The sequence below is a fragment of the Peromyscus maniculatus genome, chromosome 23, assembly GCF_049852395.1.
Source record: "Peromyscus maniculatus bairdii isolate BWxNUB_F1_BW_parent chromosome 23, HU_Pman_BW_mat_3.1, whole genome shotgun sequence".
NCBI lineage: Eukaryota > Metazoa > Chordata > Mammalia > Rodentia > Cricetidae > Peromyscus > Peromyscus maniculatus.
In genome coordinates this window covers 9,490,021-9,507,807 of record NC_134874.1, presented here as the reverse complement: position 1 = coordinate 9,507,807, position 17,787 = coordinate 9,490,021, and the positions used below count along the sequence as shown (strand labels likewise).

At 56.9% G+C, this 17,787-nt stretch overlaps 1 protein-coding gene across 1 annotated transcript in view; it reads right to left on the bottom strand.

Annotated features, from left to right (window-relative positions):
• Tesc (tescalcin) overlaps positions 1–17,466 on the bottom strand; it is a 29,806-nt gene extending 12,340 nt beyond the window's left edge. Inside the window, exons 1-2 of the mRNA XM_006970805.4 lie at positions 17,288–17,466; positions 2,348–2,417 (exon numbers count right to left, since the gene is read on the bottom strand). Coding sequence (XP_006970867.1) covers positions 2,348–2,417; positions 17,288–17,345 — 128 coding nt within the window. The 5' untranslated portion in view covers positions 17,346–17,466. The remainder of the gene's footprint in view (positions 1–2,347; positions 2,418–17,287) is intronic.
• Positions 17,467–17,787: the final 321 nt, after the last annotated feature.

The following is a 17,787-nucleotide window of genomic DNA, read 5'->3' as shown; positions in this document are numbered from 1 at the left end:
TCTCACAGGGCAAATGTCTTCCCAGGCAATGCTGGATGGAGGGGACACTGGGGGTGGACAGCTGAGTGGGATGGACCGAAGGACAAGAGGACAGGACAGAAGACTGGGGAGAATTGTGCACTTTCTGATGGACCTGAAGCAAGACAGATGACAGACAGACAGCACAGGGCAGCCCTGGGTGGGGGCGGGAGGGGGTCAGAAGAAGGGGAGGCCCCGTTCACTATGACTAAGGAGCAGCTGGGAGGGGTGAGGGCCCACCTTGGGGCACCACGTGGATGTGCGGCTGCAGTCTGCTGTGGCATGTGGGCTGAGGTACACATACATGCAGGAAGCATGTCAAGCCAGTTGGGGGTGAGTATCTTCCCCGATAACCCAGCCAGAGGCTACCCTCCCAACTCCAGCCCCAAAGGAACCCAACTGGTCACACTGCTCATGATACGGGATAGGTTGGCTTAGACGCCATAAACTTCTTGGAGAGCACCCACATGGAATGAGGAGGTGACTATTAACTATGCTAAGAGCCAGGGTTCTGCCTGCCTACAGCATGGAGGGTCCCCTCAACATCCCCTCACCCTGTACAGTTGGACCGTCCCCCACTTTGATCTCAAGCTCACCTCTGCGCAGATGGGACCTTCATGAGGTCCCTCCCTCCCAGGACTCAGGATTTCTACACCCTCCAAGCAGATCAGCAGGCTCTGATCTACATCTCAGGTGGGGCACAATAACCTGGCCCATTTGCCAAATGTCTGGGAGCCAGCTGCGCACATCTGTGAGCCGAGTGCTCAGATCCAAGCTCAAAGCAGCCGCCTGCTTTACCCAGAAGGCTGGCTCAGAAAGAGAGGACTGGTCCAAAGCCACACAGCCAAGAGCTTGAGGTCTGTCTCCCAGGTAAGGCTGGGTCTGACCCTAGAGCCTGCTCCTCAATTCTAGGCAAGGCAAAACAGTTTGTTTCTGGCCCCTGGCCACGGCAATTGGCTCGCACTCAGGCGCCTGAGCCCATGAGAGCAGGTGAAAAGCCAGGTGACTTCATGGGGTGTGCCCAGGTTTTTCCTCTGGGCTGCTCTGCACAGATCAACCTTGTCTTTGATAGAATTGGGGGCCAATTACATTGAGACCAGAGGCCACAGAACCCTGAGACCATGGGAACCTTCAGGGCGCCACTCTGGGTTAATTATGTGCCTTTGTGTAGCAAGCAAGGAAACATGCGTGTGCACATGCCCCTCCCCCCCCCCTTGAAGGGCGAAATTAAGTCCATCTATGAAGAAGGGCGCTTCCCTGGAACCTGTGCGAGGCTTGCATCAGTGTTCCAATGAGGTCACCTTGAGACACCATGCATATTTTTAGGAAACTGCTATCTGCTAGAAAGTTTGTGACAGACGGTTCTTCACTTCTCAGGGTCTGTGGCTCCCACCTGTCAGTCCAGCTTCTTAACAGCCAGGAGGATATCAAGTGAGTCCAAGGCTAGCCTGGGCTATAGAGTGAGTCCAAGGCCAGCCTGGGCTATAGGGTGAGTCCAAGGCTAGCCTGGGCTATAGGGTGAGTCCAAGGCCAGCCTGGGCTATAGGGTGAGTCCAAGGCTAGCCTGGGCTATAGGGTGAGTCCAAGGCTAGCCTGGGCTATAGGGTGAGTCCAAGGCTAGCCTTGGCTATAGGGTGAGTCCAAGGCCAGCCTGGGCTATAGGGTTAGTCCAAGGCCAGCCTGGGCTATTTAGCGGTGATGCAGCTGAGGGGCAAAAGGAAAAACAGGGGACTGGGGCTGTAGACCAGGGTGAAGCGCCTGCCTGGCGTGTACGAGGCGGTGTTCATCCCCAATACCAAAAAACAAATAAATGAAGCCACAGTGGAAAACATCAACTTCCCTACCAGAAAGGAGACGCCACCACCCACCTCATCTTGTCCAAGGCTGGAACGACACAGAGGAGGAGATAAAGTCTAGAGACAGGCTCACCAGGGTGAGGCCAGCACCCAGGGAACACAGCTGGATCAGCTGGCTCTCACACTCCAGCACCAGGGAGGATCCAGCAGGCCCTCAGTGTGTGGGTGGGTGAGGGGAGGGAGCAAAACGTCAGGACTGGTCCAGATGGCACACCGCATAAAGCGGCTGGGCAGGGCCGGGTGGCTGACTGGCTTCCCTGGGTTCCTCCCCTTCGCTGGCTTCCCCTGCAGGCGTCTGATCCTTTAGGAAACAGAAAGGGCCCCTTCCTCCCTCTCCACCGCATGACTTAGAAAGACCCAGGAGAATCCACACAACAGGTTTGCTGCAGAAATTGGGAGAGTCCCCGGAGCCAGCCAGCCCAGAGCCCCACGGACCCCAGGGAAAGAGATAACGGCCTGGCTGCGCGTCTTACCGGATGGTGGGCTGGTCCCCGCTCAGCTGCTTGAATCTCCGGTGCAGTTGTTCGATCTGGTCGGAGGAGACTGAGAGGGGAGGGGGGAGAGGGGGAGAGGGAGAGAGGGAGAGAGGGAGAGAGGGAGAGAAAGAGAAGGAGAGAGAGAGGGAGAGATCATTGACTCATTGACATTGAACTTGAGGTGGTCGGAGGCTGTGGTATTCCTTGGCCCCTCCATCCCTCTTATAACACCGAGACATCCCCGTTGACCACATCGAACCATGACCGAGGGACACAGGAGAGCCCCCCTTTCTGCCTGCTGGGGCAGCTCTGGGGTCATCGGCTACTCCCTCAGCAAGATGGTGGCTATTTATGAATGACAGCCCCTGACGGCGTCGGCGGCGGGCCAGGGACCATCAGCCACTCCCCGACGCTTTGTCCTCCACCGCCTGTGAAAGGGCACCTTGGACCTGCTTGTTTGCCCACCCCACCCCACCCCTGCCATCCTCTCCCATAGCCTATGGGGCTTCTCTCGGCAGGGAGAGGACCAGGAAGGGAGGGAGAGCAGAAGGGAGAAGGTGGGCCTGGAAGGAGAGGGAATCCCCCAAATATACAAACTCTGAGGCAGAGAGTGGCGCGTGACCCAAGGGGGTCCCTACGGTCATCTCTGGCTTGACTATTGCCAGCTGCCACTCAGAAGGCTGAAGACCACAGCACTGGCAACCGGGAACTCTGGGATACAACCCAAAGCACACCTTCCCTCATGGGACGTCACCTAGGTATACCCAGGTGCTTGATGCTCTGGGCCTTCAAGCACTCCTGAGGACCATGTCCAGTTCAGGCCAAGCCTGCCCGTGCAGTGACTGGGTTGGGGACCTGCCCTACCCACCTGCAATCACCTCACGCCCCGCCCCCACCTCCACGCCACCTCTCATTCTAGACGGTGTGAATCCCTGAGACCTAACGGCCCTCCCCCTGTCCGGGAGTCTTCCCCGCCACCTTCCACCTCAGGCTGGAGCCTCGGTTTGTTCAAGAATCCACCACAGAGTTCTCAAGCATCCCCAGCAGCTGCCGCTCACCAGGGAAGACTAGGGAAGGCTGCCAGCCTGGGCCAGGCACCACTCCAGGGATTAGCTCATCCATCCCACACAGCCCCGGCAGGCAGGGGCTGCCTCCCCAGGCCGCACATGCAATCACAAATGCTGGGGAAGGTTGATCTCCAGGACGAGAGCTACCTTCCTAGAGAAAGACACGGCCATGGACAGCAGAGACGAGGCAGCAAGCAAGCGGACCAGGGGCCCACGCCCAGTATGTACGTAACAGGACGAACACAGGGTGCTTGTGGCCTGGTGGCCGGGCGGTGCGAAGCATTATAAATTAGAAACCACCCCAGACAGCCAAAGTACATAAGTGTGATGCAGCCAACCGATGGAACCGTATACAGTAATGAAGCCGGGCACCATATGTTAACACGGAACCAGAGAAGCCAGGCATGAAAAGGCATGTGCTTCACGATTTCACCTGGGCAAAACTCATACTCAGGGAACACACGTCTGCAGTGTTAGCCATCAGGGCAGTGGCTACCTGGGGGTGGGGGCGGGGGGTGGGGGGGCAGAGTAATGTGAATGGAGTGTGAGCAGGGCCTTGGGGGACAAAGAATATTCTGTGTCTTGATGTGGGCACAAAGTGACACAGAGGTCTCCTTGGAAGATGTGGGGCTTCATGCTTATGGGGTGAAGAACTTTTTTTTTTTTTTCCGATAGGGTCTCATGTAGCCCAGGCTAGCCTTAAATGGTCTATGTAGCAAAAGATGACCTTGAATTCCTGATTCCCCCTGCCTCCACTTCCTGAGCACAGGGATTACAAGCGTGTGCCACCACACCCAAGTTATTAAGAGCTGGGGGCGGGACCCAGTGCTCTGTGTGCTTCAGGTGAATACTCTACCCACTGGGCTACACTCCCAGCCCAGGGGCACAATGCTCTCTGAGTGAGCCCTGTGATTCACCAAAAAAAAACTTTACCCACCACCTTCAGTAACACCCCCGGGGAGGAATGGGTCCTGAAAATAAGAATCCACCAGATGCTAAGTGTATGTATACACATCTGCATCCCTGTTGAGGCCCAGCAGCCCTCGCGGCCCAGCAGCCCTCACAGAAACACTCGGGAAGAACCAGAAGTGTTTCCAAATTGGGACTGTTTTCAAAATGTCTCTCTGTATCAAATCTATCAAGTCTTTGACCGTCGGTTGCTGAGCGGGGTCCCCAGGCTGAGCCTGAACTTTGCCCAAGCAATCCTCCTGCCTCAGCCTCCCGAGATGCTACAACTGAAAGTCCTGCTCCATCTTTAGCCATATCGTCAGTGTGGCTACTGGAAAGTGTAGAATTAGGTTACACCACAATTGCTGGAAAACTCAGGCTTAATTCTGTCTCGTGCGACATCTGTAACAGATGATGGTGTACACGCCCTTCCAACCAGCAACCCTAGAACAAACCCAAGGACTGAGCAGTGTACAGAGCTGGCCACAGGAAGCTTGCCTGCCTCGTAATAAAAGCTAATAACCCTGTGGAGAAAATGCCAAGCCCCCAGGAGACCGCAAGCATCCTGGGACATCCTTAAGTCGGAATACTACACAGCCTTGGAAACGTATTTGAGACAGAGTCTTATGTATCCCAGGCTGGCCTTGAATGCTCTGTGCAGGATAATCCTCCTGCCTCCACCACCCAAGTGCTGGAACTACAAGCATACGCCGCCACATGTGACTTATGTGTTGCTGGGGGATTGAACCCAGGGCTTCATGCATGCTCACCATGCTCGCTACGGACTGAGCCACATCTCCAGCCCTTGAAAAACTATTTTGAAGGAGTGAAAGTCAGCATGTAGTGTTCCCGGCATGTCACCAAGGGGACAATCCAACCAGCCGAGATGATGCTTGACGTGAAGTTCACATTGAAGGTGTGTGATCACACGGGACAGAGCACACAGCAACTAGGACTTGAGGCTTGTCTCCGACTTGCCTGTGTTTTCCAGTTTCACTCCGTACAGTGCGTAGGCATCAGCCATAACAACATTTCCCTGCACATGTCACAGTCCATATGGGACAGCAGACGCTCTCAAAATTACTAATAAGTCATCCTTGGCTCGGTGCCGTGGTCCGGGCACATGTGATCTTATAAAGGACATTTTTCCTTCCCTTTATCCCTCCCTTTTTGAGACAGGCTCTCATGAGGCCCAGGCTAGCCTCCAACTCACTTATGTAGCCAATGATAACCCTGAGCTCTGATCCTCACCTGTGTTGGGGATTGAACTCAGGGCCTCGGGCATGATAGGACAATGCTCTACCAGAGCCAGAGCCCCAGCTCCTCAGCCTGATTTGTTGGCTTGAAACAGAGTCCTCCAATATAGCTCTGGCTCTCATCGAACTCACGATATAGACCAGGCTGGCCTCAAACTCACAGAGATCTACCTGCCTCTGCCTCCCGAGTGCTGGGATTAAAGGCGTGGTCACCATGCCTTATACTTCTGGTGAGCATAAGTTGTAAACTGCGCTTCCTGGAGTTTCTAATAACCACTGACCCACGTCCAGGTGAAATTAATTTTAGTGATATAATTTTAGTCCACAAGATCTAAAATACTACCATGTCAACACATCAAGTAATAAGGCTTTAGAAGGCCGGGTGAAATCTGCGCCTCACATTTCACTGGGAAGAAAAGAGTGATGGGAAAGATGTTTCCAGCACCCCCCACCGCCCTGGTGGGGAGGGGGTGTGGGCAGGAGGGGCTGCCCGATGCCAGTCTCTGCAGCCTGAGACAAGGGACAGCATGGTGGCAGAGGGTATGGTGATAGCTCTGGACCCCAGGAATCCTGAGAAGGTGGAGGCCGTGGGAATGGCTGTGGTGGGCTGTGCTGGCTTCATCTACTAGGACAAGTTTTAGAGTCTTCACCTTCAGGGAACATAGGACTCCAGGCCAGGGACCAAGACCTGTCACCCCTGGCAAGACAAGATGGAGAGTAGCCAGAGAGAGGGCTGGGGACAGCTGGGAGCCGGCAGCGGACCTGGTGAGGAGAGAGAGGCTTGGACACAGGACCTGAGTCTGCTCTCCTCAGGGGCTCCCTAAGCCTCCCTGCCTCCGGTCCTCAGCAGCCACACCAGCCTGAATATGAATGCTCGACCCCCAGGAGCACACCAAATAGGATCTGGGGACTTGCGAGGTACCCGGAGCTCTGTGGCTTCACCATCCTAACTGACGGGGGCCAGGACCCCGTGGCCGCCGCCCCAGGTTTACAGAGGCTGCTCCTTAAGCGTCATGCTGCCTCCTTCCCTGACAGAACAATAACACCTCCCACCTCCTAGGAGGTGGCTCCCATGGTGACATGCCATCCTAGTCACAAATGCTATTCACAGCTCTCCAAGGTGAAAACAACCACGTCCCCCGTGGATGGCTGACTGCATGCACTAGGGGAAATCCACAGGCACAATCCTGTTCACAGTCGAAAGAGCAGCTGTTGCAACCCTCACTGGTGCAGGGTGGGACAGTGACAATTGTCCCCGGCACCAAGGCCACCTGGTCCACCTGTCCACCTGTCAAGCGCCCAGCTGTGTGATTCCTTGGAAGGGGGACACGGACTCTTGCTGGGCAAGAGCCAGGAGGAGAGGGTGCAGATGGATAACGGGTGGGCACAGGGTTTAAATGGGGGTGATGGAATGTTCTGGAAAGAGAGGCGGCGATTTAGAACACTGAAGGCAGGGAGCCCAACCAAGATGCTCACTTCACAGCCGTTAAAATAGTCAGAGAGAGACTGGGGGGAGTTTGTGTGTGTGCATGTGAAGGGGGTGAGGTCAACATCTGTCTTCTTGTCTCTCGCCGCACCTGAGCTCACAGATTCAGCCAGAGTCCCAGGGCACCTCCCCTCTCTGCCTCCCCTGCGCTGGGATTGCATGTGTGTTACTACTCTGTATATGAGTGGCGAGGGATGGAGCTAGGTTCTTCGTGCTCGCAGGGCACTGTACCGACTGAGCCATTGCCCCACAGTCCTAAGATGGTCATTTTTTTGTCACATGAACTTTGGCCCCAGTTGAAAGAGCCGCGTCCACTGCTTAGCTCTGAATCTGGGTGGAGAATCAAGAGCCGTCCTGGCTTGCGGTCTGTCCCCTGAGCAACTCCAGTCTTCAGGGCTCTTCTGCTGCCTCTGGACTCCACAGAGAGGGCCACCTGGGGCTCCAGACACAGCAGTGACTAATGCCGGACTGGGGAGGGAGGGACGGACGAGGGAGGGAGGGAGGCCGGGCTTCCGGAGCCTTGCAGGGGAGCCAGTGCCAGCTGCCCTCTCGAACACCCCTCCCCCACCCACCTGCCAGCGCCGAGGCAGCCACAGCCCTGGTGTGCACCCACCACACTGCCGTGGACTTTAAAAACCTGCTCAGGGTGCACCCGGCCTTTTGAAGTGGTTTTTCAAATCCAACAGGGAGGCAGGCAGGCACACAGACCCTTTAGACCCTCTTCCGCGCAGACGTTTCAGCCCAGTGCAAAAGCCACAGATGTGCCACACCAGCACAGAAACAACACCATCTGTGGTCACCTCGGGGCCCCAAGGGTCCCCCGCTGGGGTCTCTGTGGGCTTCTTCTGCACAGCACACATCTTTGGAGGGGGAGTAGGCATGATGATGGGTGGATTGCTTTTGCTCTGCCACACGCCCTGCACTCTAAGCAAAGGAGGCAAGGCAGAAAGCCATGAGTGGGAGAGCACAGCTCGGAGCGTTCCAGTTGGGGTGTGCCCGCCTTTCTCCAGCCCTACTTGGCTCTTTACCGTTCGCCTTATAGCAGGACTAAAGAGAGTGACAGCCCTGACTCAGAGGCAGGAGCGGAGCCAGGGCTCAGCTCTTCTCATAGTGCCGCCCCGCCCGGCACACCCCCACTTCCCTGCTCAGGAGGCAGGATCAGAGAGGCCGTGTGGCTCCCCGAGGGTCACACAGCTCAGAAGAGCAGAGGTAGGGGCTGTTCTCCCTGCCACGTGCCACCGTGTTCTCTGTGCGCTGGAGCAAGGGGCACATGCATCTCTGCACACGAGTGGAGCGATAGGGAAGGGCGGGGCAGCCTCCATCCAAGCCGATGTTGTTCAGAGAGTGGGTGCCGTGCACAGCATCCAAGAAGAGACAGCTCAGCCCCGCCTTCAGAACCATCCCAGCTCCGGGTTTATCCCGAGGCTGAAGCAAGCAGCGGTAACTTACCTTACGTGCATGGGAAGAAGTCGCAAAGAAACCGGCCCTGCTTCTGAGGGCTGGCGCAGGCTGCACCTGCCACTCCAAACACATACATGGCCACTGGAGAAATCCAGGGAACGCCCTCATGGTCTACCAAGCTTAGAAGAAAGCTTTCTCTCCCTGAACAGGGCCTGGGGGCACACACCTGTCAATCCAGCACTTAGGAGGCTGAGGCAGGAGGACCTCCAGTTCAAGAACAGCTTGGGCTGCAGGACAAGCTCATGTCCCAGGGAGGGAGGGGACACACCCAGATGCCAGAAACAAGGGGAGACGGAGACCCCCACAGAGTGATGAGCAGAAGTTGCTGGATGCTATTAGAATGGCGGCAAGCCCTGATGGCTGTAAACCCATCGAGAGACCCTGCTGGCCATGGATCTGTGTAAGCTTAAACCAGGACCCCACCAAACACTGAAATGCCAACGGTAGCCATCCAGGTCGGATGGGTTAAATAGGAACATTTCTGCCAGCCCAGGCTCTGCCTCTGCTGGGCGGAGGGGGAGGAGGGAGGCGAGCCCCACGTCGAGAAGTTTACACAGAAAGTGTTTGCACACTGATGATAACCCCGAGGTACTTAGCACAACAGATGCAAAAGTAATCTTAGAAACCACTTCTATGACTCAGGATGCTCAGGACCCCTGCCAGGGGGAGGGACGGAGATAGCCCTGCCAGGGGGAGGGACGGAGATAGCCCTGGCAGAAGATGAGCCTAAAATCAAGTCAAACCATACAAGCAAATGAACCAAAGGAGGATATTCAAACCCTACAACAAGAACTTAAAAGTGATCGGTAAAGTAATTAGAATTTAAAAGTTTTGCTGGGTGTGGTGACACACACCTTTAATTCCAGCACTCAGGAGGCAAAGGCAGGCAGATCTCTGTGAGTTCAAGGCCAGCCTGGTCTACAAAGGGAGTTCCTGGACAGTCAGAGCTATACAGAGAAATCCTGTCTCGAAAAACAAAACAAAACAAAATTTAAAATTTTTAATGGATGTCTTAGGATTTCTAGTGTGATGAAACACCATGACCAAATCAAGCTGGGGAGGAAAGGGTTTATTTGGCTTACACATCCACATTGCTGTTCATCTTAGGAGGAAGTCAGGACAGGAACTCTAGCAGGGCAGGAACCTGGAGCCAGGAGCTGATGCAGAGGCCATGGAGGGGAGCTGCTGACTGGCTTGTTCAGCCTGCATTCCTACAGAACCCAGGACCACTAGCCCAGGGATGACCCCATCCACAATGGGCTGGGCCCTCCCCATCAATCACTAATTTAAAAAATGCCCTTCAGCTGGATCTTAGGGAGGCATTATCTCAATTGGGGGTCCCTCCTCAGATGACTTTCGATTGTGTCAAGTTGACATAAAACTGCCCAGCACAGTGGGGGACGGCTGCGACCGTGCTGGAGAGAGAATTAGTGAACTGAAGGGCACGCCTCAGGAAGTGATGCTGAATGTGTCTCAGAGCAAGGGAGAAACATGAAAGGAGGTGTTCAGGAGGCAACAAGAAGGTCCAGCATATTTATAACGGGAACCACTGAGGGGCAAGATCGCCAGGAGACAACATTTTTGTGATAGAAGATAGGAGTCTTCTTTAGAATCAAACGGCACAAACCATTCCCAGGTTATGGTCACATCTAAAAATGCCAACACAGGGGCTGGAGAGATGGCTCCGTGGCTAAGAGCAGCCAATGTTCTTCCAGAGGACCCGGGTTCAATTCCCAGCACCCACATGGCTGCTCACAACTGTCTGGAAGGCCAGTTCTAGGGGATCTGACATCTTCACACCAATGCCCATAAAGTTAAATAATTTTTTTTTAAAAAAAAGAGTGTGTGGCACGCAGTTGCTAGAATTAAAAAAACAAAACAACACAAGTTTTAAAAGAGGGAAAATAGGTTTCAATAACAAAAGAACAAAAAAGTCACTAGACAAAAACCCGATTTATCAATAGCAACCCAAAACAGAACATTGGGTGGGGGTGGGGAGGAATCACCCAGCAAGCTCAAATTTTATACCCAGTTCAATGCTCATTCGTAGATGCCCAGCAAAAGAGTTCAATTTATAATTCACAGAGAAGAAATCTATGGGAAAAAAACGTATTAAGAAAGAAGAAGATTTATAATGAGTGGCGTTTGCGAAAATAAATGCTTGCCCAAAAGGATAATTAGCCAGCTGGTAGGCAGGCCTGAAAAGTAAAAACACACAGCCAGACAAAACTCAGCACAGAGGCAGAGGTAACAGTTCGTTTTAGGCGTGTCCACGATGGGAGAGAAGGGAATTATGGACCGTGGATGTGAGAACAGCCACACAGGGCTGGCGACATGGCTCAGAGAACAGAGGTTCTTGCCGCTGAGCCTGTGCCGCAGGGTCTGCATGCACACAAATACAATTTTAAGAACTGTTTACACTGGAATGTGCTCATCACCCTATAATGAGAACGATTCAAAAGCTTTGGACTGTGTGTGGTTCGGGTTTTACTTTGTGATGGATGAGGTATCTTGGGGATGGGAGCCCAAGTCAAAACACAAAAGGGATTTAATATTTTGGTTTGATTCCAGGCAGGGTCTCATGTACCCTGGGGGCTGACCTCAGACTCTGTACGTAACTGAGGATGACCTTGAATTTCTGATCTTCTTGCCTGCAACCCCCGCCCCCCACAAGTCCTGGCACCACCACACTGGTCTTATTTGGTGCTGGGTTATTGGACCCATGGCTCTGAGCTCATTGCGCTAAGCAGGCGCACCATGGACGGAGGCCCTATATAATATTTTTAAGGCATCTATTCTGTTTTGTTTTCATGGCACCACGTTAGGCGAGTGCCCTAACTGCATTCCATGTTAAGCTTCCCTGCATGTGTCTTGAGTGTAGGGAGGAATTTTCCGTGTGGGGGTGTCACACCAGTGCTCAGAAGTTTGTATCTGGGAGCACTCAAGGTTGGAGATGGGTGATCAGCGCGTGCTTGCCTGGGGCCCCTCTTCAAGCCGCGACCCTTGAGGCAAGATATTCTCCACAAAGGGGGCTTGAGGCACAGCGAGGCTCCTCCTGAGGGGGCTCTTGGAGGCTCAGCCTCATCAGCAATGCCCCTGCCTCCCCTTCTAGAGGACCTCAGGCCCTGGCATGACCTCGGACACTTCCTGTCGCCTCCCAAGGGGAATGGAAAGCCACTCCTGACAGCCTGCCCATCCGAAAAGGTCACACCGCAGGGACAACAAAGGGCCTTCTTGTCCCAGTGCCTAAGGTAACCGCCACCACCAACGGAAATGCCCAGTTGACCTTCTGGCTTTATGAATAATTCAGGTGGAGCAAGTGACAAGGTGGCTGGTGGCCCGGCTCCTCCCTCGGGGCCCTGGCCCCACCTTCTTCCTAGAGCAATGGGTCCTTCAGAGGTGCAAAGACCCCATGTCCCTCAGCTTAAAAGTACCAGGGACCCAAGTGCTTTGGGGACACAGGAGCTCCTGATCTGTCATCTGACCTGTCACCCAGCCGGCGGTATGCCTGAGCTCTGATTAACCTCCCATCTGGGGGAAGGAGGACTCTGTTAGCTCAAAACAAAATACCGTGCCCATAGCGGGGCGGGCAGGGAGGCCGGGGCGTAAAGAAGCACAAGGAGCTCATTACTGTAGGTCCCCAAGCCAGCGAGTCCAGCAACCGCCACCTGCGCTCCCACAGACAACACACGTTTCTCTTCGGAACAGATGCGAGCCACCCTGGAAGCCCCCAGGAGACAGATGGCTCACACCCCAATCTAACTGCCTACCACCCGGCATGCAAGTTCTAGAACATTCCATACCACCCAGAACCCACCCTGTCAGCCCTGAGGTCCAGTGCAGCCCAGTCCACCAGCGTGTGGCTGTAACGTGCTCGCCGCCTCTCCTGGGCATGCCAGGGACCCGGAGGGTTGCGGGCTCTGCCCTTTACCTGTTCTCTTTCTCTCTCTCTCTCTCTCTCTCTCTCTCTCTCTCTCTCTCTCTCTCTCTCTCTCTCCATTTGAAACCTCACAGGAGAACCTGCTCTGGATTCGAATTCAGCATCTAAGTGACCATGGGCAGTCACTTTCTGAGCTAAACCCCCGTTGTCTGTAAACTGGCCATGAGGAGGAACCCTCCCTCAGTGAGCTTTTACAAGAGAAGATGGCATCCTCAGGGCAGGGGAGTAGCTGCTGGGAGGCGGCAGTGGCGCACACCTCTAATCCTAGCACTCGGGAGACAGAGGCAGGAGGATCTCTGAGTTCGAGGCCAGCCTGGTCTACAGAGCGAGTTCCAGGACAGCCAGGGTTATACACAGAGAAGCCCTGTCTGAAACAAAACAAAATTGTTTTAATTTCCTCCTTCCCCCCATTTTTCTAGAGATGAGGTCTCTCTGTATAGCCCAGGCTAGCCCAAACTCATGATCCTCCTCCAACCTTCTGCTGGGATGACAACAGGTGTGTACCAGGTACAAATGGCTTCTAAGGCTCCTGTCCTGAGAACCTGGAGAGATGCGGGTAAGCCCCCTTTTGTGGGGCTCCCAGGGTCAACAGCGTTGGCCACTGCTGGGACAGTGGCTTTGGCTGGCTGCTCTCGTGCCTCTGTGGAGGGCTGAGTACCGAAGTGTCAGCCCCACGCCATTCCAGCCTCCCCCTGTACCTCAAAAGATCCTCGAGCTTCTGAAGGGCAGAGAACCCACCCATCCCCCAGCCTCATCCAGAGCCTGCAAGCCTTAGGAACCATAGGCAGAGGTCGCTCCCAGGCCTGAGCTGGCAACCTAAGAAGCGGATGAGGCAGGAGGGTCCTGAGTTCAAGGCCAGTCTGGGCTACGTGGGAAGACTGTATCAAAAATATTTTTAAAAGCGGGGGTCAGGGGTGCAGCTAACTGGCAGAGTACTTGTCTAGCATGTGTGAGGCCCTGGGTTCCAACCGTAATTCTATGAAGAAGTCTATGGCCTAAGAAATCACACCTGGGGTGGGAGGGATGGAGGGTGGGAAGGATGGAGGGTAGGAGGGAGGGGGGATGCTGGACTCAATGAAAAAGCAGGAACCAGGCCCCAGCTGCCCTTGGCTCTCCCCTGGAGGGGAGGGAATCTCCCTCCCATCCATCTGCAGAGCCTCCATGACCTCATCCATGCAATGGGCCAGCAGTGTCCCTGGCAGGGTCCAGGAACAGCAGGACCTTGCAATTGACAGCTGGGCTGGCGCTTGGCGCTGGGCAGACGTCACGGGCCTGCCAATGTGGCCATGAGGCCTGAGCTCTGGCCCCAAGGCTCTGCTGCTTCTGGCAGCTTCTTGGCTCTGCAGGCATGGAGAGAACTTCTTGGAGACAGGAGGACAGACCGCTGCCTTTCCCAGCAGCCTCCTGCCTGGCTTCCATCAGGAGTGGGGCAGGCGGGGGCACCCCAGGCTTGATCTCCCTTCTGGAAAGACAAGCTAAGTCTAGGTGGGTGCTGGTTTGGCTCGGAGGGAGGCTTGAGCCATGAGTCAGTGAGTTCTCTCTGTGGAGGGGGGAGCGGTCTTTGCTGTGCCCTGCGCAGGCCGGCAAGCTCCATCCTTCGTCTGTCAGGCCCATTTTCCATGGGCTGGCTCTGGGCTGGCACGGACAAGGCCTGTAGGGGGAGGTGGCCCTTGGCTCAGTGATGCTTTCCGGGTTATGAAGGGTTCAGTGACAGCCCCCCACCCCACCCCGTGTGAGCCTCATATGCGTTCATTGCCAACCAGCAACTGTGGAGAGTGGGGGCACACTGACGCCCATCTTTTAGGGGGGCAGGTGATGGTGCAGAGGTGGTGGTGGGAGGAACCCAGCCCATTAATGGGGGGAGGGGGCAGGTGATGATGCAGAGGAGGTGGTGGGAGGAACCCAGGAACCCAGGGAGTTAGGTGAGCATGTCCGACCAAGGCTTCATGAGAGTGGCCAGGCAGGACAGTTTTCTAGGGAGCAACAGCTTTCAGAGCCCTCTTTGCCCTGAAACAGGGCAGGGAGATAAGATCAGAAATCTTAACCCGGGAGGAAGTGATGGGAGCATTCTCCTATCAACAGAAAACGGCACAAAAGACACTGTGCAATGGACTGGCCACAGACCGGCTTGTGCAAAGGTCCTGGGGTGAGGGAAGGAAAAGCAGTCCACCCTGGGCAGCGGTCCCTACCCTGGAGGTCAGAGAGACAACAGAACCCTTCATCTCCACCTCCGCGCCTGGCTGTGGGGCTGGAGGCAAGATGCTGTCTCTCTCGGAGCCTCATGGGGGGAAAATGGCCATGTCACCATCACCCTTCCTAGAAAAATGTGGGTGAAGACCTCCTGGGTGTCTTACAAAGTGCTCAGTGTCGGAGTGGGCAAGCCCAAGTGCAACGTGTCCCCCTGGCCACCCCAGTCCTGGGACACTCCTTAAGTTCTCACAGACGCAGCCCTGTCCAGCCCACTAACCTCACGCCAAGCCCAGCCCCTTCCCGATAGCATCACCTCCTCAGGTCCACACAATGGCGAGGCCCAGGTGGAGCACCGAGGCCCGGAGAGACCGTGTGTGACCTGCTGAAGGTCTCACGCCAGGGCTAAAGGGGACAACACTTAGCTCGATGCGCCTCTGAGGGCTGAGCAGCACCTCCGAGGAAGGTGCTGCGCCCATCTGACGGTAGAGGAAACCGAGGCACCCCAGAAGGTGGGCTGCAGGGTAGCCTGAGCCTCGAGGGCTGCTGTGCCATCCATCGGCATGACAACGGCCTCCCGCCGCCACAGGGCCCTGGCACCTGCCGCTCCAATGCTCCTGTCACATGACTCGCTCAGTTACCTGTCCGCCCCTCCCCCGCCCCCGGTTCCCGGAAACATAACACCCCACGGGGTAGATGCCCGTGCTGTGCATCCTGCTTGGGAATATGGGCCTCTCTGGGTGACAGACACAGCCACATTCTCTAAAATCTTCAAAAACCCGGGTCCATAAAGATTCGCCAAGTGGGTGAAAGTGCCCAGACGGCGGCACCAGCCACCTTCAAGGCCTGCGGGACCCCAGGAAGCATTGTCCCCCCGGGTTTAACAACCTCGGGTTCCCGCCCCCCAGCTCCTTTTGGGCTCGAGTTCTGAGCCCAGGCAGCAAGAGAAGACACCTCAGCCATCAAGCCTGAGCGGAGCATCTGTCACCGTGGGAGGTTGAGCCCAGGAAACTGACAAGGCTCCCAGCATGCTCTGCGGCCCATCACTGTCAAACCCACAGCCCGCTGGAATTCCCCCCCAGAAGGCCCTGGGTGCCGCCCCGGTAGGGGTTCGACCTGCGCCCGCTGGGCCAGCAACTGGCGATGGGTCAAACTGAGTCAGGAGTGGGTGGGGGCCTCCGTCCTGTCACGTGGGCCTCAGGGATCGCGTTTATAAAACTTTCTGTTTGTTTGGAGTCAGAAAAGTGAATTCAGAGAGAAAACTCAAAAGTGGGGCTTGGGAGAGCGCTGCCCTCCAGTCCCAGAACTGGGGAGACTGAGGCAAGGAGGGTCCAGGATCATAGCAGCCTCTTCAAACAGCAGTGCACACTGCGTGCACACACTCCCGGCTTGCACGCAGGGTTCACACACTCCCGCTTGCTTTGCACAGTTTGCACACACTCCCGGCTTGCACGCAGGGTGCACACGCTCCCGGCATGCACACGCCCACACTTGCCTTGCACACATTCCAAGCTTGCACACCGTGTGCACACACTCCGGACAGCGTTCCCTCCCACCGTTCGCTCTTGCCGGGACCGGACGGCTCCGATGTCGCCCTTAGTGAGTTATGTAAACGACTCTCTAACCGGATCCACTCCACACTTTGGCACTCTGCGTGCGCGGGTGTACACACTCGGCAGTTTGGGACTGTCTATGACTTCACCGGGCTCTAGGGAGGCGGGTGGCAGCGGGGGTCCCCTCTCGGTGGCTGCTGACTGGCTGCTCTCAACTCCGCAGCTGCCTCCAGCCGCAGCTCCCGGCGTTTGGGGCACCCACGGGGCACCAGAGCCGGCAAACTGAGACAGACTGGGAGACGGAAACTAACTAGCCCAAGGTCACACAGCCTTGGAAGGGCTAACACCGGCTTTGTGTGGGTCAGCAAAGCAGGTTCTGGCCGCTCGCCTGCCCAGGTCCGGGTCCACGCGTCGCTTCCGAGCCCAGGGTCAAGCGCAGGGCGGACCCGCACTTCCTTACGCTCGCCCAGCCGGGTCTCTGTGGTCCGGGGAGTGCAAGCCAGCTCGGAGGACGCGGGGCTCGGTGCCCAAGCCTGCAGCGGGAGGTGGGGACTGCGGGGAGGCCAGAGGGTGACCCCCCGCCTAAGGTCACCGCGGGCGGCGCGGCTCCTCCGGGTGCCGCCACTTCCAAACTTTCCTCCCTGCGCATCCCCAGCCGCAGACTTGCAGGTGCGGCGCCGCGCGCGCTCAGCGCTCTCCGGGGCTGCCGGGGCGCCGGCTCTCGCAGCCGGGGCCACTTGCCCGGCTCCGCCCTGCCCTCTGCCTTAGCTAGGGGAAGCTGGTGTCTCATCGCCTCCCGCCACCCACCCACCCCTCCACCCCCGTCGGGGGGTCCCCCCTCCAGCCCCTCTCGGGGACATCGCCGGCACAGCAGCGGGCGGGAACCCATTGGAAGCAACCAAGCGGAGAGCGAGGCACAGAGAGGGCCAGCCACTGGCCCAAGGTCACACAGCGCACCCGGCGGTGGCGCGAAGCGGGGGGCATGCAAGGCGACGGTCCCCGCGCGCGGCGGGTGCTCGGCCACCGTCACGGTACTCACAGCCGGTCTTGCCCTCGAGCTCCCGCACCTCCTCGGACGCCGAGTGGGCAGCGCCCATGGTGCGCGGCGGGGCCCGGGGGGACGGGGGGCGCCCCCTCGAAGGCCGGGGACTCTGCCTGGGCTTGCGCTGAACTCGAGCCGGGTGGGGACGCGGGGACAGCGGCGCGGAGCCGGTTCCGCGTGGGGCCCCGAGCGGCCTCTTATAGCAGCGGGCGAGCGGGCGGGCGGGCGGAGCGGCGCGGTCCTAGCGCTAGCCGGCTTCCCTCGCGGCCGTGGGGAGCGGGGGCGGGGGTGTAGGGGGGACGGGGAAGTGGAGAACGCAAGTCCGCCATGCCCCTGCCGCAGCCCCGCGCCCACCCTCCCAGGGTCTTCTTGCAGGAGAGTGGAGAGCGTGCGTGTGTGTGATGAGCACAGGCTAAAGCCGCCCCTCCCCTGCTCCCCGCACCCAGGTGGGAGCCGGGAGGAGGGCGCGTCCGTCCGCAGGTGGCCGCAGTTTAGCT